The sequence below is a fragment of the Xenia sp. Carnegie-2017 genome, unplaced genomic scaffold (genome assembly GCF_021976095.1).
Source record: "Xenia sp. Carnegie-2017 unplaced genomic scaffold, XeniaSp_v1 HiC_scaffold_6, whole genome shotgun sequence".
Taxonomy (NCBI): Eukaryota; Metazoa; Cnidaria; class Anthozoa; order Malacalcyonacea; family Xeniidae; genus Xenia; species Xenia sp. Carnegie-2017.
This window is the reverse complement of record NW_025813526.1, coordinates 13,888,346-13,912,175: the sequence shown is the minus strand read 5'-3', so window position 1 is coordinate 13,912,175 and position 23,830 is coordinate 13,888,346. Positions and strand designations below refer to the sequence as shown.

Below are 23,830 nucleotides of genomic sequence, written 5' to 3'. Positions count from 1 at the left end.
AAACTGTATAGAAGTAATAAAGAACTTAGCTTTTAGAAAGCAAAATCACAACTCAACTTCATATAACAATATGTTTACACAGTCTGTCCTTATGGTTATTACCAATGGCTATCATTATATTAGACTCCTGTGTATACGCAGGCACTGGATGTACGATTTAGCATTGTGGAAGAGGTTTGTATTTTGGAATCATCAGAATATTCCTACCCACTATAATAAAACTCAAGTACTACAGTAGCTCTTACCAAGGGTTTGTTTAGGTAGCTAAAGTAGCTGATATAACAGCACCATTTTTTTACCCCACAAGTTGTTCCATAGTTTTCCTCGTGTTATAGTTGTATATAGTGTCATCACGTGAATCTACCTGGCATAATGAGCAAGGAGTTGTAGTAAATGGAGTTGACTCTGTCAACTTTTAATATTTTTTTGCAAGTATTTTTAAACATATCTCCCTGCTAAAGTAAATATTACACTAGTTATAATAATTGCCAACGTATGTAGGATCAATTCAAACACTGCGACATATATTAATTTTGTATTGTTTGTATTTAATTCTTTCTTATTACAAATAAACGCATGCTTTCAGGGGCATTAGTGATTAAATGTCCACCAAGCCGAGCCGAAAAGTCCCGCGCAGTCCGAAGGAATTTTTCTAAACCTCTCGAGGCCGAGGAGAACATTTAATGACTAATATCTCTAAAAGCATGCATTTACTTTGTTATAACAAGCTTGCGAAGGGAATAATCAATTCATTGGACTCTTCCGTTTCACAATGATTTTATCAAATTTTGAGCTCACTTATTTCAATATTGACAATAATCAATGATTGAAGCATACATTTTTCATGGTCAGTGATAGAATAAACAATTCACCTTGCTACTCAATTGTGAATTCTGTTTTTGAAGCTATGTATAATTTGCTTTGCAATTACATGTTCTGTAGTTTTGTTATTGTTGAATTTATTAATGGCTGATCACTGCTTTCCCCAAGTAAGCTCAGCTAACTGTTAGCTTGAAACAAAAAAGTTTCTGATGCGAGGGAAAGACGATTTCTGTTTTCGCTCAACGGCATAAATTGTAATACACAAAGGTTTGTAATACTTCAAGTTTGTTGATTTTGAATAATATGGCTAAATTATTCGTGTTTCAATCTGAAGAATGAACGACGTAACAACAGTCGATCAAAAGGACTTTCAACTTAATAAACTTGCACTGGAAGTATTGTGGTTTTAAAGGACATGCTGAAGATATCAAGCTGTTAAACTTTTTTATTGAGCAGAATTGAAAGTGATCAACCTGTGGAAAAATGAAGATGCAACCTGAAGCAAATTCTACATGACGAAAATGGAATTTGAAAATAATATAGGTGGATTGCGTGTTACGTTACGCCACCATGTTTCTGGTCAAATACAAAAGAATATCTTATCAAAGCCATTGTTGACACCACCCGACATGGGTGGGACAAATCGTTTCATAATTTCTTGAAGATTGAATGCAATCCAAGAATTGGCGTTTTGTTTTATTATTCATGCATTCGGGATATTTAGTCTAAACGTCCCTAATGAATATTATGACGAGAAAATACGTCAGTAAACGTCTATGTGATAACAAAAGATCTCGAGGCAACCATGTTATTACATATGCTGTTAATGACTTAATGTGGACAATGACCCTGATTAATAACAATTCATGTCGGCGGCCATTACAGGTAATTTTACAAATGTAAACAAATTTCGAAAAGCAATTAGCAAAAATTTTGAAAACAAAGATAAAACAGGTATGAATGCCAACTTTTACAAAACAGCGAGGACAAAAAAGTAAAGAAAGCTTCGTTTCAGTTAAAATAATCCTTTATAATAAACCTTTTATTATATTACCTATTTCGTTTATTCGCTCTTCGAGCCTGCGAGGTCTGCTCATAAATAATTAAATGATCCGATATTTCTCTTTAAGACTTCACAATTAGTAAAGGCCTTATAATACAGCTAATTTTAATGTGATATTTCGAAATTTATCTGTTTCTACATGTTTTCGGTGCACCTCTTCACATCAGAACGCAGACTTAAGGACAACACTTAAGAACTAATTAAAAAAGCTATACTACGAAAAAAAATTTAAAAATTGCCTAAATTAAAATCATCGTATCTAGTTTTAATTTAGTTTGATATAATATCGCACAAAGTGGCCGTCCAATGCATACATTAAAAGTTTCTCATATACCAAGTTGAAATTGATATCGAAATGATGTTGTTTTTGATTCTTTATGCTAAACCCAATCGCTTGAACGTTATTTAATAAAGAAGTCATTATTCCTTGAAGCATTGTTTTTCTTGTCATTTCTCACTGTATTTGCGCTGCTGTCGTATTGTGTCCATCGTTTAAACAAACACCAGTAGGCAATAAAGGTACAGCTGGTATTACCTTGTAAATTTTACTGTATAGTTCATTAGACACAATTTGTTGTATTTAGGGCCTAAAATTTTACTAATGACTGTCAGCAAAATTGAATTTACTGTTGGTAAAGTTGATAGTCAAAAGCTTAAAAAACGTTTTATATTGTAAAAATGTAATTTTTCGTCATGAAGCGCTTGAAGTCATTAACCTGTTTTGCCGTGTTTGCCCACATTAGATGCATTATTTGTGCTTCGTTTTTTCGTAGCTATAAACAGAGGTAATTTTCTAAAATATCAAAAACTTTATCTTCTATAACATTGCTTTGTCAACCAACAACAGCATCCAAATTTATAAACATTTAAAGTATAATAGGAAATTCGTAAAGGATAGGATTTGACTCAAAACAAATTCTATAAAATGTTGAATAACTAGGGCAGATGGCATGAGTGTTTGTATATACTCAATATGTTAATGTACAATTGAGGAAGCCGACAGCCTTGGACAGCAGTTGCAAGTAAAACCTTGCGAAAGCCACAACTCTTTTGTTCGTCTGACTTGAACGTATCTTAATATTTCTCTGCTTGTGTAAGGTGTATTTCTGCAGTCGCCATATTGCGTCCGTTTTTCAATTAATAAAAGAATAAAGGTAAGATAGTAAAACGGAACTTTCGTTATCGTCGATGCCATGTTAACATTTAATACTGCAAAGTTTTTCTTCCACTGAGTTTCATTTACCACAATACCTCTATGCCTAATGTAGGATTCGTGACAGGTTATTACATTCACATTTTGAGTCATATATATTATTATATTTTCGCTAAAATCTCTCAACTAAATCAAAAACAAGCCCTATTCCACTGTTCTGTAAATAATTTTGTTCTTCAGCGGCACTTGCAAAAAAAAAAAAGCCCGCTTGAGATTTTCGATTCTTATAGAGTATTCATTGTCAGTTAGTACTCCACGAATAACTGCAAACAAAGGCGTAACAACAACATTGAAACAATGTAAAAAGTTTCAAAATATTTCCACGATTTTCTGTGATATTTCTGTAGAAGTTGAGAGAATTTGAGCAATCTCAAGATAACGCTGAAACCCAAAACTACTTAGCTGCCCTTAATATCGACGCTCATTTATATCGCGAGCACTTCCTCCAAAATAGAAATAAAGCTCCGCTGTGCATGTAATGTGCATATCTAACACTAGTTTCAACATTATTTTTGGTTATCATTGTTTGAAATTTTTAATTTATTTAGTTCATTTTTCAACTGTAACTTTATAAACTTGTCAACTGAGTAATTTAGCTGTTATATTGCTCCTTATGTGTTTAATCCGATGAATTATAAAATTCGAATAATAATGCAATACGAGTATAACTATAGAGACAATACAGGTATAGCTATACAGCTATAGAGACTGCGTTACAAGAAATTGTGAAGTACTTTATGATTTCATAGGTTTTTACATGTATCATGACGTAAGGGGAAATTGAAATGAAATAGCTAATGGGAAGCTCTGCTTGCACGATTGTTATTTTCATATTCTAAGAAATAATTTTAACATCGTCCGGTGTTCTTAATCTATTGTATCTAAAATAAATGATCTGCATTAATATTAATTTGATCTCGCTTTCTTCGTTTCCTTAGCGCTATCCACTAAAAAGCATTTTTTTTCATCGTTCCATAAATCTCTTAAAAACAAAAGAAGTTGAAATTTAGATTCAACCGAGAAAAAGAATAAAGCATAAATTGCAAGATAAGCACGTTTCACCATTTTAAAAAAATTATAACCACGTACATATATAATAGCTACCATGGCTACCATTTGAGAAAACCATCATGCAGCCATATGAGACTAACTCCATCTATTTCTGAACAGCTTCTCTCGCTGCACAATTTTGCTGAAATGAAGTTTTTAGATTATGTTCATATATTGCTCAAAAATACGTTTTGATCGTGATCTGCTTGCATCACAGATGTAATTGTGACGTAGTCATTGTCGGTCTAAATATAAATTTAAAGTCTTCTGTGATACCGTACATACATCCAACAATCAATTATAATTTAGAACTTTACTCTATATCCTTGGATCTATGCAATGATGAGTTTAATGATATGGTGGTTATTGTGGGTGTTCTTTGGTCAGGGATTCACAGTGAAAATGGGTTGGAATGAAGAACTTGAGTTTTGTGAGGAGGAATGGAAGAAATTTGTGGCGAACAAAATTGAAATCGATTCGAAATGCAACAATACTCGTACACGTTGTTGTGTTGAGGAGAAGAAATATCTTTTAGAGCGATTTAAAATGTTTAGTGAAATATGTCCGCTTGAAGGTAAAGTAAAAAACAGTTTAGTTTACAGTAAGTACAGAACATCAACTGGTCATGTACTTGGCAAACAATCACAACACTTATATTACTGAGGTACTGTTAAATTTAAATAACAGTAATTGAAAACGTGTTCTTAGAAAGTGCATTAAAGTAAGGTACATAAAGTAAATCGTTTAAACCCGTAAGGTACATGTTAAAGTACTCAACTGATTTGGATACACTAGTTTCACAGCATTGACGCAGCATAATCTCTCGTTCATTGTTCCTCTGTCTAGTTACAAAAGAAAGTAATATGACAGTACAGTCAAAAATAGTGATATATGCAGTTATATGATAAAGTCTGTATAGTTATTGTCTATTTGGGTTTAAGGAAGACTTTCGATTCAATGTGAATAGTTTGTAACGTTTTGTGGCCAAATGAGTGTCACTTTCTACTTGTTCTTTTTCTATGGACAACCAGTTAAAGATAACTTAATTTTTTGTTAGGGACATGTGGATGCAGCCCGATTATTTTGAACTTTACTGCTGGGCCATACGTCAATACCACTGGGCTATTCTCCGAAGTTTTTCATGATGCATTCGCAAAATGGAAAGAACCAGAAGACTTCACGTGTTCACATAAGTACATAAATGAAACAATAGAAAAACGGTATGAAATACCTTCTTTTCGGTTTGGAATGGGACAGCAAAAAATCCCTTATAAGTATGTTTTATACGGTGGAAAAAATCACACCTGTTATGTTGTCATCAACGTGAAACAAAGACGTCGTTATCAAGGTACACACAAGGCAGTTTATTTTAGTTTCACCCGTGTCAGTTTAATTTATAGTGCACCATTGTTGCTATAGTGTTTCATATTCAACTTTGATCAAATCCATACGACACTTTTACGGTGGCCGGTACGGGTCACCAGAAAAATAACTTAGAAAACATAACAAACAATAAGAAAACATCACTCAAAATCATACTACACATTTCAAAATACTCATTACACATTACAAAATACTCACTACACATTTCAAAATTCTCGCTACACATTTCAAAATACTCGCTACACATTTGTCTCTGTCTTACCCTGGTCTGGCCTGCCCACGGTCGTCATTAGTTTACATATACGAAATTGACGTGATGGCAGAAAGCTAATATAAATATACGCTTCCGATATTAGTAACAGTTCAGTACGCGTAAGGATATTTTGATGCTATTGTGGCGATATGTTGTCTATGTGGAATTCGGCACATAGACAAGCATATCGCCACAATAGCATCAAAATATGCGATACGCGTACATGAACTATGAGTAATATTTCTTCCAGGGATTTCTTGGTCTTGGTTAGACAACACAACATGAGTGGTCAATCTACAGATTACATGTAATTGTATTTGTATTGGTGATATTCGACAATCATTAGTTTAACTAATGCACTTATTGACGTGACTGGTATTGAAGTTCTAAATTTATTGCCCGACCAAGTCCAGCAAAACCCTGGAAGAATTTCTGATTAGAGTTCAGCCAATATTTTCATGCTATTATCCTAATGTCTCATTTTGTTTGTCTTGTGAAATGCGGATTTATATATTTAATATGCTTACTTTATGATGTCATGTCAGTTTCGTAGATGTAAACTAATGACGACCGTGGGCAGGCCAGACCAGGGTAAGACTGGGACGAATGTGTAGCGAGTATTTTATAATGTGTAGTGAGAATGAAGTAAGCGCTATCCCCCTCAGCTTTTTTTCAATAGATATCCAATCGACTTCGGTCTGAACGTTGTTTAACATCATGCTCAACTTCATCCAAAAATTGTTAAATATTTTTCACAAGTGAATGTTAACATTTCCCTTCAGTAGAAATAAATTTCGTTGTTTATCAACCCTCTGTACAATACCTCTGTACATATTTGTATGCATCTCTTCTCTGTATGCATAAACCTGTATAAACCAGTAAAAAAAGCCTCACAATTTTGTATAAGCCTTGGGCATGATATTTATTTAAAGTGTTTGTAATTATAAATTGTGCAACTCTGGTATATTTATAATCAAGAGCACTATTTCACAGCACAACCTAAATGAACTCAACCAAAAAAGAGTGTACAGCTTACAGAGTTCATAACTCAGTTTTACATTGAATTATATATTCCTTGTCTTCATGTTTGTATAATACTGACCTAAATCATCATATTTTTCTCGTCACAAATTTGTATTTAGTGTTCAGATAAACGTCCTTTTCATCAAAAACGAAAGACATGGGAGTTTATACAGTTTAAGCTTCACAGTTGAGTTGGCAAATTTGAAAAACCAGCTTTCAGCCAACAATCTTAAAAAATTTCAAAAGAAACAGATTCCATAGGTGGCCCGATAAATCGCTAAAATTGCGTGAACAAACCATAACTCTCCCTTTTCTATCGTTACAGACCGTGCGCCGTAAAATTTGTATTAATTAATTTTTTACACTTTTCAACTTGTTTGTAAAAGTTTTCTGTCTCCATGCCATTGAACTAAAATACGTGGAACGCTACCTCAGGCCAATAATTGAAGCCATATCTTACGCCACACACGCGAGGTTATACCCAAGACACGCGCGTTTAGTGTTTCGAGATTCTTTCACGGAGTAATAAGTGATTGACTACACACTCGATTCTGGGAAAAGTCTCGCGTGTCTGGTGTAAAATCACGGTTTTAAAAATTATTAGGGTTTTGTATTACAGGTAGCGTTCCATGTATTTTAGTACAATGCTCCATGCTGGATGCCTTAAATTGTTGCATACGCCATTGGAGTGTTTTTTTTCTTATATTGATAAAATTCAGTGTGCTAAATTATTTTTGATAAAGTCCTATTTTTTTATATACATACATTTTATGGAGTGTGATGTTTTCAATCATTTTTATCATGTATCATTGTCCTTTTTCAGGTACGAATGGATTTTTCATCAAAGATGTTCAGTCAGGATTGTGTGTTAATGATGTTTCACCAACATTTTCAATGAAGCGTTTAGGGAATTGTTTTGACATGACAGCTAATTTTAAATTTTTACAATCTGGCTCAATCTTGACGCTGAATACAAATAAATGTCTTGTGGGATTAGGCCACCAAATTTTTTTTTTGCCCTCTAATCAAAATATTAGTGGATTATGCGGATTCATCAATAATATAACCCAAACATTTTGGGGCGGTCTTTTCTATTCACGCTATAATAAATGTATACGTGCTAAAAGTCTTTCCTTCTTGAGGCTGAACAATTGTAGTGATAAAGAAGATCAGCGATTCAATTTTGGCAAGTAAAAATATTCATCCAGTTAGCGTATATATAATTAAACTCTAATTAAAAGCCACTACAAGGCCGCAGATATAGGAATTGCGCAAGTGAAGTCACTGCCATCACACACTTCATTTTTATCAAATCAATTTTTATTTTACAGAAATTTAAAGATAAGCTTGTATAAATTTGTATTTATTTATTTTTTGTGTGTCTTCAATAGGCTCAGTAACATGTGCTGGAAAAAATATATCGGACGTTAGTTGTTCTAATAATCAATATATGGTGATAAAAGTTGCAGAATATCGTGGATTGAGAAACGGAAGCGTTTGTGGCTCTAGTTTTGATAACAATTGTAGAGTCGATGTAACCTGTGACCTTAAAAATTACTGTGATGGTGAAAGGGAATGTAATGTAACTGTTAATGATTATCACTTTCCCTCAAATATTTGTCCTGGTTTGGAGAAATATCTTTACTTTGAATATCAATGTAACGACACAAGTATGACATACAGAAAAATTTGCAATCGTAAGTAATATATTGGCAGATTATATTTTGCTTATGATATAAGTGCTTCGGTAAAAGTTTTGACCTTGATGTGTTTATTTTTATACTATGTACGTTATCAATTTAGAAAAATTGAAACAAATTTGAATTTTGTCTGGTGTCTTCACCAAGCGTGGTTGTTTATGCTGTTTTATCTTGTATGGTTTAATTCAGTGTCTTTATATATTGTGACATTTAAACTTGTGTTCTCAATATTTTGCTTAAGTTTAAAGGTTTGGACAATTTTGTGTTTTTAGTTTGTTAATGGAAATATTGTTCATAGAAACATCCCTTATTCTAGTCAATTTGATTTATTAAATCTATTTTTTTTCAAATCTTTTGGCAATTCTATGTAGGCCAAAAGTGACATTTACAATTGGATTTGTATTCATACTTTCATGAATTCACATTACAGAATTTTCATATAAACTGCATATATATACAAATATATATTCACCACGATTCATATGAATTGGGAAGCTAAACGCAGCGCTCACTTGTAAAAAAACGGTATTTGTTCTGGTTTCATTAATTATTCACATAATCACTTAGCCACATTTTGTTGTCATTCGTGTTTACAACACAAAAGTAAAGTTCTCAGTTCAACTTATTTGCCTGTAGTTCATTGTCAACTTAAAATTAAAATCAAAACAGTGCTTACCAACTTTAAATGTAAATCTATAAGATACTGTGTCCATCAGAATGTGTAAAACATTTCTGGTTAAGTGCTTTCAAACTAAAATATTTTTTAAGTTATTGTCACCTTCTGTGTTCTTCTGATATTTAAACTCCGTGTATATATTTTATTCATGGACGGGATTTGTCACATTTATGTTCATAAAACCACTTCAAAAACAGATTTCACTTTAAGAAATGTGCCATAATCATAATGAAAGGAAAATTGATTTTAATTTGTGTAGTTATGGATGTACGACTGTCTAAGTCGAATCTTCCGAACGAAGGTGTCGTGAATGTTATTACGAAGCTTAGAAACTTCACCATATGCAACAAAGGTCTTTTGCACAAAATGAAGACGATTATCTGTAAACAACTTGGTTATCCTACCGTAGCATCCGTGAAAGGCTCAATGTCAATATCATCTTTCATACACCAATCGTTTATACCTGGAACTGTCAAATGTGATGCTCGAGTGAATGATTTATCTCAATGTGCTATCACTCAAAATAATAATTGCTCTCAATACTCGTACGTTACATGTAAGCATTCTCATTCAATTTTTTGAATGTACTAACGTATTGTAGATCACATTTGTGTGATGTTAGAAAAAGTTTTTTAACGAAGAATTTAAGGAATGAATGTGTTACTTTTGTGTTCTCAACTTACATCTGTCTTTCGTTAAGCATCATGACTTATCTCTATCATGAAGACTTACATCTGTCATCGTAGTGTCACTGTATTTTACGTTCAATTGAAGAATTTCACTATTCTTCTTTTACAAAAATAACAAAAGAAATATAGCATCACAAAATATAAAAGATTGCTACTCTTAAATAATAAATAATTAAAACAGGATTGCTGCGAATACTGAGGATTAAATTAATTTTACTCTTGCTAGTTCATTTTTTGCTTCAAAAAATGTCCAATTGTCATTGCTCTTCACGATGATTGACGTTCACTCTTTAATGAAATTTAAATTTCAACCGTATTGTTGTTATTAGACAAGATACTTACGGTTTCTTGTCATAGCTGGCTTGATTCCAACTGGAATTTAACATTATTTAATAAAATCATGCAAAAGCAGTCATATTCCTCCAATGCTTCTTGTGCTCTTTTTCTTTCTTTAGAAAACAGTTTTTAATTTTTCCAATTTTACGTGAATGGAGAATAATATGAGAGTGCACCATTGCTCTCTTTTAAATCAAACCAGTTCTAATGTTGTAATGCATTTCAAAAAAATCCTTTTCTATTTAAGGTCATGTTTGTGATCATCCTCTATTAAAAAACGTAGAAAAATTCCCAGATTCTTGCTTTACTGACTTCCCAAAGAGTCGTAGTGCTGTTAAAGCAAGAATATCCAGTGGTAGTTCATGGTGTGCTCCTGCTGCAGATGGCAATCATTATCTTCAACTGAATTTTCCGAGTCTTTATACAGTTAACGTTATCACTATCTTTGGAGACAGTTCAAGTTCAAGCTTTGTAACTAAATATCACTTGCAGACAAACATTGATGGTGTGAACTGGAAATCTGAAAAATCCCAAAAGGTAACGGTAGAATTTTCGAATTTGCATGTTATAAATTTAATGGGAAATTTAAAAAAGGAATGAAGTTATAAACTAAGTAAACTTTTAAATTTCTATTTATATACAAGCTTGTGTGCAGATGTTGATTCAGTGGTGTAGCCGGCACGCAAAATTGCTGGTTCTATGTAAATTTCAGATCATTATCATTATTCATTTCTTTAAAGATCTGTTGTTTTTACAGTAAGTGAGCTCTGAGAAATTTACGTATAGCACGACCAAATTTGTGGGCTAGCTACGTCACTGTGTTGATTGTCTTGGTTACTCCAGCACTACGAAGGACTCTTGAATTTGATTATAAGGTTTAAGTTGTAGCTATGTGCATAATTTGAAGACATACATAGACAATGCATAAACTACTTTCCTCTGGACTGCGTTAAACAAACGTTGCTTTTCTTTAACCTTGCTCTGCAAATACACGAAAATCAATTTTTTTTGTTTTATTCCAGATTAATCTAGGAAACAAAAATGGTTACAATGATGCGGCTATAGAAAAGTTTTCTGGTGGCCTTAAATCCAAAGCTTTGCGAATCTTTCCATTGAAATTTGTTGGTGCACCGTGTTTACGAATTGAAATTTGTGGAGGAGGTAAGAGGTGGAAAAAATATGCCAGGTTTACTTTGCACCGTAAGCACTTAATTACTCCATATATAAAGTTTTTTTCTCTGAGTATTAATTAAACATGTGTTAGTTGACAAACAGAACAATTTTCCATGAAGGCTGAAGTGTTAGTTTCTTCCTCTGTTGAAATAAACTTATTGAAACAAGCCTTTTCAGCATGCAGTTAAGTTAAACACGTGTTATTGAAGAAAAAGCAGAACACTGATTTCATTTAGGGGCTACACATGGTTCAATTTGTAGATTTTTCTTTTATCGTGCAGACTTACTCCCAGACAAACCAACAGATCTCATTGCAACCAAATCTGCATCGACGTACCTTGAGATATCATGGAAACATCCCAAAAAAACTGGTGTATAACTTGGTACAAATATCTCGAATTCTCTTAAAAGATATCTATTGATTTTGCTGAAGGATACTATGATTGTTCTTAATAAAACTTTGGAGGTAACTGACAAAAAACCGTACAACATTACGGATCTTGTTCCTTACGCAACGTATAAAGTTAATGTAACTGCTGGCAATTCTGAAGGCTTTGGTAGATCAACTACAGCTACTTTTAGAACTGCAGAAGATGGTGAGTTCATATCAGTTTTTGTGTATACATATCGGCTGTTGTTGCATTGATGGTGTTATTGCCATAAACGACTTTTGAAAGCTCAAATCTTTTCTGCTCGACATTTATTTCAATCTTGTTTTTCTTATACTGTATTATATTTAAGTTAACAATGACAGTGTACACTTGTTAGACTTCTTTCTAAAGTGTTTTTAATGTTTTACATAAATCTTTAAAACATATGTTTTAATTTTTGTTTAGTTCCCGAAGGTCCACCTTTAAATGTTGAAATTTTCGTCTTAAGCAGTTCATCGTTATCAGTTACGTGGGAGCCACCTGATAAGAACAAAACAAATGGAAAGATAGTCAGTTATACTGTTTGTATTACACATTTGGAGAATGAAACCTGTTCAATGAAGTATATCATCGAGGAACAGCGTTTGGACATAAATAATGTGGAACCAGGGACAAAATATTATGTTCGTGTTTTAGCTTCTACAATAGTGGGATCTGGATGTTACAGCAATGATACATGGGTATTTACAAATGGATGTAAGTTGTCTATGGTTTATGCACAGGTTTGTTTAAGATGATAAAATTTTTCAAGTTTATTTATTTAGTGGCACCTGAACTGTCCACCAAGCAGATTGGAAATACGTTGACTTATTTGTTGCAAAATCCAAATTTGGAATACCGGTAACTATGTATTTTACTAAATTTATTGTAAAAGAGCTTAAAAGAACTTAAAAGTATTATTTGAATTTTTCGGACTGTTGGCTAAGTATATAGGACAGTTGGTTTCATGTGGGATCGAGGTAGTCTAAATATCTCTCTGGGAAAACTTTGATTAACCGTCGCTTTTCTCTGACACTGCAGTTACCTAACATATATTTTAATGATTAACGAAAGCAGAGATTATGCATAATTTTCAAAAAATATTTTGCTTCAAATTTGCAGATATTTGTATGTAGTCGCAATGGAAAATGGCGAGGAAGAGAGTCGATTGCCTTCTAACTTTAAAAACACAGACTTAGGGACTTATTCTAAGGCCATATCTTCCGCACAACCAATGCCGTATATTGCCTCTGTAGTCTCTCGCAGAGACTTTAAGCCTGATTTTACACTTGGTGATGGTAAAAACACAATACAGCGTTCCAATGGTGAAAATTATTATAATGGCCCGCTGAAGCCTGGCACTAACTACAAAATATTTCAGCGCATTTTCATTAATGATCAGGTGAGATCTTTTTTTTACGTTTTTATCTTCATTGATTGCTGCAAATTTTATCCCAAAATAAATGTTCACTTCGTTTTAGGGTGATTACTATTCCACTGACTGGTGTCCAGTGGCAACAACTGCCCAAAAGCACAAGGGTTTAGGTTAGTGATTGCTTCCAATAGCTAAAGGGATGTGTGTCGATAACTGAAGTGTAATACTTTATAAATCTCAGTACAGACAAATGCCAGAAATTTATTTAACCATGAGTAGAGATATTGTTTGATGATGTAACCAAGTTTCAAGAAACAACATCCATTGTGATTTTGTGTACGTCTTCTCTGATTTAATTAAGTTTCAAACGTAATTTATACCATAAACAAATCATGAATTGTTAATAGGTGTGAATGTGGGAGTGTTCGTGCAGTTACAGCCTCAGATTTAGAGAAGTGATCGCTGAAAGGCAACATAAAATTTGTCATTCGTTTTTATCTTGTAGGCGGTGGAAACACTGGAGCTATTGCTGGTGCAGTTGTAGCTGCAGTTTTGGTCACTATTGTTGTCATATTGGTCATTCTTTATGTTAGGATGAATTCAAACTCTGCTACCGTGCAGTGAAATGCGTATTGTAGTCATTCGACGGCCATTAAAATTTCTCAAAAATGGAGGAAGTTAATTTTTTTCGCGAAATTATTAGAAGTTTTCTGAAATTTAGCGCATGAAAGAATATAATTGAACAAAAAACCTTTATTTCCTTTTTAACTATAAGAGTAAACGAGAGTGAATGATTCTGAACAGTATTTGAAAACAAATTGGAACATAAAAAGTACTCAATATTTTAAATAGGATAACGGCAGTAATAATTTTTATCTAAATACATTAAATAAGAAATAAAGTAACGTTACAAATAAACAGTGGCAAAGCAAGCTCAGTAATTTATTTTAATGAGGGAGGTGGGATTTTCATACATTCATGTAATTTGGAGTTAGTGGAATATGTATGAATATGTGCGCACTGTCATCTCATTAATTTATCTGAAGTAAGAAACAGGAAGTTTTAGTGGATGGAATTTACTTTCTTACCAACAATGTTAGTGTTAATAAAATGTTGCTGTTCTTGTCCTTTTCTGTTTTCGCTTATTATCCCCATTATAATACTCATTATCCCCATTATATTATCCCCATATCGGTTGGAAGCAACGACACAAGATTTTGCAAAACAAGAAAAATTCATGTGATGGAAAAACATATCCTCTCCTATAGTTTGTTGTCAACCTCTCTCTTTGTTTTTCAACACTGGCCGGAACACCCACCGAAAGATTGATCTAGGTAGTCGGTACCAAAATTTCGTAACATTAAACGCGGTTAAAATTTACATTTGTGTTTAAATTATGATTGATTTACGGAAAATATCAACTTGTTACAAATACAGAAATGCAAAATATAATTCAGAGACTCTAGACTCTAGATATGAAAAACATAGCCACCCTATCACGAGTATCTCCGATTCATTAGTTTTCCTTAGTTGGAACACACACCAACGATTATGATGTATGAGCTTTCACTTCATAAGAATATGAGCAGACGAACCCCAAGTAAAAGAGTTTCTTCTCGTCATGTAATATCAAGTAGTCTATTGATATCTTCAACTAATCACGTGTTAATTATTTATAGTTGGGCTGCTTTTTTTTGTCCACCTCCTGTTCACTTAATTTTTATTACGATCGTTTTAGTCATTCATTTTTATACTATAGGCGTTGGAAATTATGGAGCTTTAACTTGTGCAGTTGTTGCTCCTGGTTGGTTTTTATTGTTGTCGTATTGGCTGTTCGTTAGGATCAATCTAAACTCTTGTACTCGAATGTGCAGTAAAATGCGTATTGAAGTTATTCGACGACTACTGACAACAATTGATGAGAGTAAATTTTTGACTTGCAATTCAGCCATGTTGGTAGTATAATAGGAAAGAATATTTTATCAGTGTTATTGTTGGCACTAGCCGTCTTGGGCCAGCAACATTGTTTGGTAAATCTCACAACACTATATGGTGACTGCTTACTTTCATCTCTCAATCTATAGGTTAGCTTAACAACTGTATAGAAGTAATAAAGAACTTAGCTTTTAGAAAGGAAAATCACAACTCAACTTCATGTAACAATATGTTTACACAGTCTGTCCTCTTGTTTATTATCAATGGCTATCATTATATTAGACTCCTCTGTATACGTAGAGACTGGATGTACGATTTAGTATTGTGGAAGAGGTTTGTATTTTGGAATCATCAGAATATTCCTACCCACTATAAGAAAACTCAAGTACTACAGTAGCTCTTACCAAGGGTTTGTTTAGGTAGCTAAAGTAGCTCATATAACAGCACCATTTTTTTACCCCACAAATTGTTCCATAGTTTTCCTCGTGTTACAGTTGTATATAGTGTCATCACGTGAATCTACCTGGCATAATGAGCAAGGAGTTGTACTAAATGGAGTTGACTCTGCCAACTTTTAATATTTTTTTGCAAGTATTTTTAAACATATCTCCCTGCTAAACAAAATATTACACTAGTTATAATAATTACCAACGCATGTAGGATCAATTCAAACACTACGGCATATATTCATTTGTATTGTTTTTATTTAATTCTTTATTATTACAAGTAAACGCATGCTTTTAGGGGCAGTAGTGATTAAATGTCCACCAAGCAGAGCCAAAACGTCCCGCGCAGCCCGACGGAATTTTTCTAAACCTCTGAGGAGAATATTTAATCACTAATATCTCTTAAAGCATGCATTTACTTTGTTATAACAAGCTTGCGAAGGGAATAATCAATTCATTAGACTCTTCTGTTTCACAATAATTTTATCAAATTTTGAGCTCATTTATTTCAATATTGACAACAATCGATGTTTGAAGCATACATTGTTCATGGTCAGTGAAAGAATAAACAATTCACCTTGCTACTCAATTGTGAATTCTGTTTTTGAAGCTATGTATACTTACCTTTTCAATTACATATACTGTAGTTTGGTTATTTTTGAATTTATTAATGGTTGATCACTGGTTTCCCCAAATTAGCTCAGCTAACTGTTAGCTTGAAACAAAAAAGTTTCTGATGAGTGGGAAAGACGATTTCTGTTTTCACTCAATGACATGATTTGTAAGACACACAGGTTTGTAATACTTCAAGTTCGGTGATTTTGAATAATATGGCTAAATTATTTGTGTTTCAATCTGAAGAATTAAAGACGTAACAACAGTCGATCAAAAGAACTTTCAACTTAGTAAACTTGCACTGGAAGTATTGTGGTTTTAAAGGACATGCTGAAAATATCAAACTGTTAAACTTTTTTACTGAGCAGAATTGAAAGTGATCAATCTGTGGAAAAATGAAGATGCAACCTGAAGCAAATTCTACATGACGAAAATAGAATTTGAAAATAATATAGGTTGATTGCGTGTTACGTTACGCCACCATGTTTCTGGTCAAATACAAAAGAATATCTTATCAAAGCCATTGTTGACACCACTTGACGTGAGTGGGTCACATTGTTTCATAATTTCTTGAAGATTGGATGCAATCCAAGAATTGGCGTTTTGTTTTATTATCATGCATTAGGGATATTTAGTCTAAACGTCGCTAATGAATGTATTGATTAGAAAAATACGTCAGCCAACGTCTATGTGATGACAGAAGATCCCGAGGCAACCATGTTATTACATATGCTGTTAATGACTTAATATGGACAATGACCATATGCAGTCTCTGATTAATAACAATTTAAACCGGCGGTTCATTACAGGTAATTTTACAAATGTAAAGAAATCTCAAAAAGCTAATACCAAAAATTTTGAAAACAAAAATAAAACAGGTATGAATGCCAACTTTTACAAAACAGTGAGGACAAAAAAAGTAAAAAAAGCTTCGTTTCAGTTTAAGTAAGCCTTTATAATAAACCTTTTATTAACTTGTTTATTCGCTCTTCGAGCCTGCGAGGTCTGCACATAAAGAATTACATGATGCGATATTTCTCTTTAAAGACTTCAAAATTAGTAAAGGCCTTATAATACAACTAATTTTAATGTGATATTTCGAAATTTATCTGTTTCTACATGTTTTCGGTGCACCTCTTCACATCAAAACGTAGACTTAAGGACAACACTTAACAACTAATTAAAAAAGCTATACTACGAAAAAAATTGTAAAAATTGCCTAAATTAAAATCATCATATCTATTTTTAACTTAGTTTGATATAATATCGCACAAAGTGGCCGTATCTTAATATTTCTCTGCTTGTGTAAGGTGTATTTCTGCATTCGCCATATTGTGTCCGTTTTTCAATTAATAAAATAATAAAGGTAAGATAGTAAAACGGAACTTTCTTATCGTCGATGCCATGTTAACATTTAATACTGCAAATTTTTCTTCCACTGAGTTTCATTTACCACAATACCTCTATGCCTAATGTAGGATTCGTGACAGGTTATTACATTCATATTTTGAGTCATATATATTATTATATTTTCGCTAAAATCTCTCAACTAAATCAAAAACAAGCCCTATTCCACTGTTCTGTAAATAATTTTGTTCTTCAGCGGCACTAGCAAAAAATAGAAAAGAAATCCGCTAGAGATTTTCAATTCTTATGGAGTATTCATTGTCAGTTAGTACTCCACGAATAACTTCAAACAAAGGAGTAACAACAACATTGAAAAAATGTAAAAAGTTGCAAATTACTTCCACGATTTTCTTTGATATCTCCGTAAGTTTTTATAAAAGAATTTAAGCAATCTCAAGATAACGCTGAAACCCAAAACTACTTTGCTGCCCTTAATATCGACGTTCATTGATATCGCGAGCACTTCCTCCAAAATAGAAATAAAGCTCCGCTGTGCATGTAATGTACATATCTAACACTAGTTTCAACATTATTTTTGGTCATTATTTTTTTAAATTTTTAATTTATTTAGTTCATTTTTCAACTGTAACTTTATGAATTTGTCAACTGAGCAATTTAGCTGTTTTATATATCTCCTAATGTGTTTAATCCGATGAATTAAAAATTCGAATGGAAATGCAATACGGGTATAGCTATAGAGGTAATACGGGTATAGCTATACAGCTATAGAGGCTGCTTTACAAGAAATTGTAAAATACTTTATGATTTCATAGGTTTTTTACATGTATCATGACGTAACGGGAAATTGAAATGAAATTACTAATGGGAAGCTCTACATGGACAATTGTTATTTTCATATTCAGAGAAAAAATTTTAACATCGTCCTGTGTTCTTAATCTATTGTATCTAAAATAAATGATCTGCATTGACTTTAATTTGATCTCGCTTTCTTCGTTTCCTTAGCGCTATCCACTAAAACGCATTTCTTTCATCGTTCAATAAATCTCTTGAAACAAAAGAAGTTGAAATTTAGACTGAACCGAGTAAAAAGAATAAAGCATAAATTGAAGGATAAGCAAGTTTCACTATTTTAAAAAAATTATAACCAGCTACATATATAATAGCTACCATGGCTACCATTGAGAGAGACATCATGCAGCCATATGAGACTAACTCGATCTATTTCTGAACAGTTTCTCTCGCTGCATAATTTTGCTGAAATGAATTTTTTAGATAAGGCTCATATATTGCTAAAAATACGTTTTGATCGTGATCTGCTTGCATCACAGATGTAATTGTGACGTAGTCATTGTCGGTCTAAATATAAATGTAAAATCTTCTGTGATACCGTATATACATCCAACAATCAATTATAATTTAGAACTTTACTCTATGTCCTTGGATCTATGCAATGATGAGTTTAACGATATGGAGGTTATTGTGGCTGTTATTTGGTCAGGGATTCACAATGAAAATGGGTTGGAATGAAGAGCTTGAGTTTTGTGAGGTGGAATGGAAGAAATTTGGGGCGAACAAAATTGAAATCGATTCGAAATGCAGCAATACTCGTACACGTTGTTGTGTTGAGGAGAAGTGATATCTTTTAGAGCGATTTAAAATGTTTAGTGAAATATGTCCGCTTGAAGGTAAAGTAAAAAACAGTTTAGTTTACAGTAAGTACAGAACATCAACTGGTCATGTACTTGGCAAACAATCACAACACATATGTTACTAAGGTACTGTTTAATTTAAATAACGGTAATTGAAACAATGTTCTTAGAAAGTGCATTAAAGTAAGGTACATAAAGTAAATCGTTTAAACACGTAAGGTACATGTTAAAGTGCTTTTATTACGAATTATAGCCCCCATTTTTTATGCACTTAATTGAAAGTTTGGATTATTTGAAGAACTATGACATGCCGCTGGACTTAAACAGATGAATATAAGTTCCTTAATTTTGCCTCCAAAGTTGGGTACTATTTGCGATTTTTTTACGACGCCATATTGATACTTGTGACGTAGATAGTTGAACACGTCTGTTTCCGTCAATATAATATTATATTATAGGAGGTGATTTTGTTGTCGTTTTTCTTGTCTTAAAAAGAAATAATGACAGTATTTTCAATAAAATATTAAAAAACAAGTTGTCCGGAAAGTATGGCCTCAAATCAGTGCTCAGATAATTCGAATTCGATGTCTGAATGCGTATCTGATTCGAGCTCGGAATCCGTGGGTTATGTCGAGCATTTAAACGACTTCGCATATGACGATGAACCGCTCGCAGGAGATGGTGATGAAGTGCATACTCCAGATCATCCCGATGGAATTCTCCCTGCGACATTAGAACAACGAAGTGATGGCGTAATTCCACTCGGTGAATATAAGTTGTTGTTTTATCCTGTTTGTAATATACATAAAGTTACTTCATAAACCAGAATGCTCCCACGTTTCAGGTGTAATTGTCAATGCTGTCATGCCGATTTGTTTGAAGGCGCATGTAGTTCTTCTTCAAATGGCGAATCGTTTGCTTCCCCAGTGCATACTTAAACATGCTCAGCTCCATCACTAGTAGATGGTACTTCCTCATCGGGATAACATGTTTCCTTCAGCGATTGCTTATGGAGAGTATGTCGAATAATCTACAAAACTTATATAGAATTTACATATGGCAAAAGAAAAATTAACATAAACAAGCGTAAACTTACTTGTCTTCGCTTTCGATCGGTTATTTCGTCCTGTAATGGTTCAGGAATCCCAGCCACGTCAATGGTTGGGATAGCATCTTTCTTCAACCTTCTTTTGAGCTTGACTTGCACGCTCAAATTAAGGTCAAAACAAGAATCTTCAAAATGCGCAGAACACAGACAGGAGGTAGAGGAAGCCTCAAAACCCGGTCTATGTTTACGCACAAAATTTACCCATTTTCTACGTCTTTGCGGCTCTGTTTCTTTTTTAGGAAACAGATGCATCGACATTCCTTCGGTTTTTGAATCATTGGCGCAACTAATTTGATTAGGTCCGCCAGCAACACAACGTTTTTCTCCGCGTTTCTTATTACGATTACTAGTAGAATACGCCATGTTGATATATGTGTTCAACTTTCTACGTTACAAGTCATTAGCATACCGATCAAAAAGTTCGATGTGTCATGCAAATCTTGAGAAAAGGTTTTGGGCTGAAGCTGTATGCACAGCAGTCGTTATTAGAAATCGAAGTCCTACAGCAGCTGTTAATGGAATGACACCTTATGAAAGCTTCTATGGAAAGAAACCAGATGTATCGCATTTTAAGGTATTTGGATGTACTGCCTATATGCATGTATCAAAGGAAAATGGAAAGAAATGGGATTCGAAAACAAAAAGATGTATATTTGTTGGTTACAGTCTTTCAAGTAAAGGATATAGACTTTTTGACCTTGAGACTCAAAAGGTTTATATATCCAGAGATGTCTTGTTTAATGAAGATGAATTTATCAAACAAACAAAGAAAGAAATAGTTGATCTCAATGAAATGAATTCAAGATTTATTAAAGAAGAATTTACGATTACTAATCTTTCTTTACCTTCACCGAATCATAAAGACGATACCACAATAGATCCTAATGAAGACATGAATCAGTCAAACATTTTGCAAGAAACAGAAATCGAAGAACAACCACGACGTTCATTTCGTCAACGAAAACCTCCAGAAAGATATGGAACAGTGATTACTGGAAATTGGTGGGAAAGTAACACAGCATTCATAAATGAAGAGCTAAGTTTAACAGAACCCACAACCGTAGATGAAGCTCTAACTGGTCCTGATAAGAAGCATTGGAAATATGCCATGGATGATGAATACGCAGCTCATATCAAGAACGAAACATGGACATTAGTTGACCTTCCCGAAAAACGAAAAACTATCAATTGTCGTTGGGTATTTAAAGTAAAATACAACGTGGATGGATCTGTAGAGAGACATAAAGCTCGTCTGGTCGCAAAAGGTTTTTTCTCAGGAACCAGGTTTGGATTACGACGAAACTTTTTCGCCTGTTGCAAAGTATAAATCAATTCGTTCTTTGTTGGCAATTGCGAACCAGCTTAATTTTGAGATACATCAAATGGATGTTTCTAAAGCCTTTTTGAACGGTGAATTGGAAGAAGAAATTTACATGTCCCAGCCTGAAGGATACATAAAAAAGGGAGAAGAAAAACTCGTCTGTAAACTGAACAAGAGCATTTATGGATTGAAACAGTCATCATGATGTTGGTACATCACCATCGACCAATTTTTCTTATATATTTTTCTGTATATAAAGCGAGAGGGAGATGATATTATGGTTATTGCCTTATACGTTGACGACATAATTCTAGCCAGTAATAATTTCAAAATATTGCAAAGAGAAAAGGAAGCATTAAGAAAACGTTTTGAAATGAAGGATCTTGGAGAAATAAGTTGTTGTCTTGGAATTCAAGTTGAACGAGACAGAGAAAGAAAAAGAATGAAATTACATCAATCGAAATATCTTGCTAATTTATTGGCAAAGTTCGGTATGGATCAGTGTAAACCGGTTGCAACACCTGTTAATCAAGGAGCAAAGTTGCTACCCAATCAAGAAGAGCCAGTTGAAACTACTAAGTATCAAGCGTTGATTGGAGGATTGACATATGCAGTTACTGGAACAAGACCTGACCTTGCACAAGCACTGGGAATGGTAAATCAATTTTGCTCGAAACCCGGAAAAGAACACTGGATAGCTGCAAAACGTATATTGCGATACGTCAAAGGAACAATTGATTACGGAATTGTATATGATGGAAATAAAGAAGTTGATATAGACTTAAAAGGTTATGTTGATGCAGATTGGGGAAGTAATCCAAATGGAAGGAAATCACAATCAGGATATCTGTTTACTTTATGCGGAAGAGTAATCAGTTGGGCTAGTAAAAAGCAAAGTGTAGTAGCACTTTCATCAACGGAGGCAGAATATGTTGCTGCATCTTTGGCTTCTCAAGAAGCAATGTGGCTACGTGCACTGCTTTCGGACTTAATTTTTGTTCAAAGAAAACCCACTCCGATTAAAGACGATAATCAAGGAGCTATAGCATTATCCAAAATCCAAAGTATCATCCTCGAACCAAGCATATCGATATCAAATGTCATTATATCCGTGATAGAGTATCTAATAAAGAAATACGTCTTGACTATTGTCCTACAGATGAAATGCTAGCAGATTTGCTGACCAAACCATTAGGGAAGACGAAATTTCAAAGTATGAGAGAACTCATGAAAGTTAGAAGAAATCTTTAAATGTTTAATTGATTAGTTACAGTTCATATTTTTCGAGAGGGAGTGATAAAGATTATACTGCATCACTATACGAAAAATAGAACGCTAGTTCGTATTCACATATATAGTTCAGTCTATTTAGTCACGTGATATTTTTGTATATATAAACTATTGACATTCCTCTGAGTCGGACGTTACGATTATAGTTTTGTATTGAATCTTCTTATTAATTAGCTCACTGCATCAAATAAATGTTTGCTCAAACCGAATGATTTTGCTAAATATTAACAGTTAGGTGTTGTAAAACCAAGTTGATCAGGAATTGCAGCGAGTTGATTTGGCTGCAGTGTCTTTGCATTTGCTTCATTTCTGATTTTTGGCAATATTTTCTTATCACAAAAAAAGGAAGGAAGCAATGTTAGTAGTTTAAAGCTACCGCTGTCAACATCAATGCTATACTTGTTAAAATACACGAATTCCAATGAGCTACAGTAGATTTCTTAAAAACCCGATAACTTCAAGCTTTTGTAACAAATCTACTGTTTTGAGAAAGCTTGTAATCATTTGTATGATGAATTTCTGATGGAAATGAAAAGTAAAAAACGAAGCGAATATTTACTTAAAAACATTACTCAATTATTTCAGAATGATTTAAATTATACATAAACATTATCGTAAACACAAAAGCTTGGAGTTGTATTGACTTTGACTGGCGTCGTAAATAGAGGAAGAAGAATTCTCACTCATAGAAATTTCGTATTTGTTGTTTAACTACAATTTCATTTCTCTTAGCTACATTCATTTTAATATTTATTAATTTTAAAATTTATTGATCGTATTGCAAATCTTTATAATGATAGATATCACGTATTTCACAGTTGAATTAATGCATGAATTGGCAATGTTTATGATTATTACATTTGTTTACCATTGAAATAGTGTTTGATCATTCCTCACTCGCACTATTTCTCAAATATGATCAAGATTTACTT

General features: G+C 33.3%; 2 protein-coding genes and 1 long non-coding RNA gene across 3 annotated transcripts; all 3 read left to right on the top strand.

The window, feature by feature from the left end:
- The first annotated feature begins 4,479 nt into the window (after positions 1 to 4,479).
- LOC124457134 lies at positions 4,480 to 5,567 on the top strand. The gene is made up of 2 exons (XM_047007422.1): positions 4,480 to 4,722; positions 5,206 to 5,567. The coding sequence occupies exons 1-2, from the start codon at positions 4,488 to 4,490 to the stop codon at positions 5,565 to 5,567; spliced, it is 597 nt and encodes a 198-aa protein (XP_046863378.1). The 5' UTR covers positions 4,480 to 4,487.
- A 2,916-nt stretch (positions 5,568 to 8,483) lies between these two features.
- Positions 8,484 to 11,762, top strand: LOC124458133 (neurexin-4-like). The gene is made up of 5 exons (XM_047008215.1): positions 8,484 to 8,504; positions 9,443 to 9,739; positions 10,456 to 10,745; positions 11,231 to 11,369; positions 11,663 to 11,762. Exons 2-5 carry the CDS (start codon positions 9,445 to 9,447, stop codon positions 11,758 to 11,760), a joined length of 822 nt encoding a protein of 273 aa, XP_046864171.1. The 5' UTR covers positions 8,484 to 8,504; positions 9,443 to 9,444; the 3' UTR covers positions 11,761 to 11,762.
- A 1,511-nt stretch (positions 11,763 to 13,273) lies between these two features.
- Positions 13,274 to 14,098, top strand: LOC124458136. The gene is made up of 2 exons (XR_006953028.1): positions 13,274 to 13,336; positions 13,672 to 14,098. It is a non-coding gene; the product is annotated as an uncharacterized LOC124458136 (long non-coding RNA).
- The last annotated feature ends 9,732 nt before the right edge of the window (positions 14,099 to 23,830 follow it).

What these genes read in the sequence shown, in the direction of transcription:
- LOC124457134 (XM_047007422.1), top strand. Translation starts at nt 4,488, where the DNA reads ATGATGAGTTTAATGATATGGTGGTTATTGTGGGTGTTCTTTGGTCAG. An exon ending in TGAAATATGTCCGCTTGAAG is followed by an intron (nt 4,723 to 5,205) that starts GTAAAGTAAAAA and finishes ATTTTTTGTTAG; the next exon opens with GGACATGTGGATGCAGCCCG.
- LOC124458133 (XM_047008215.1), top strand. Translation starts at nt 9,445, where the DNA reads ATGGATGTACGACTGTCTAAGTCGAATCTTCCGAACGAAGGTGTCGTG. An exon ending in TCAATACTCGTACGTTACAT is followed by an intron (nt 9,740 to 10,455) that starts GTAAGCATTCTC and finishes TTTCTATTTAAG; the next exon opens with GTCATGTTTGTGATCATCCT. An exon ending in AATTGAAATTTGTGGAGGAG is followed by an intron (nt 11,370 to 11,662) that starts GTAAGAGGTGGA and finishes TTTATCGTGCAG; the next exon opens with ACTTACTCCCAGACAAACCA.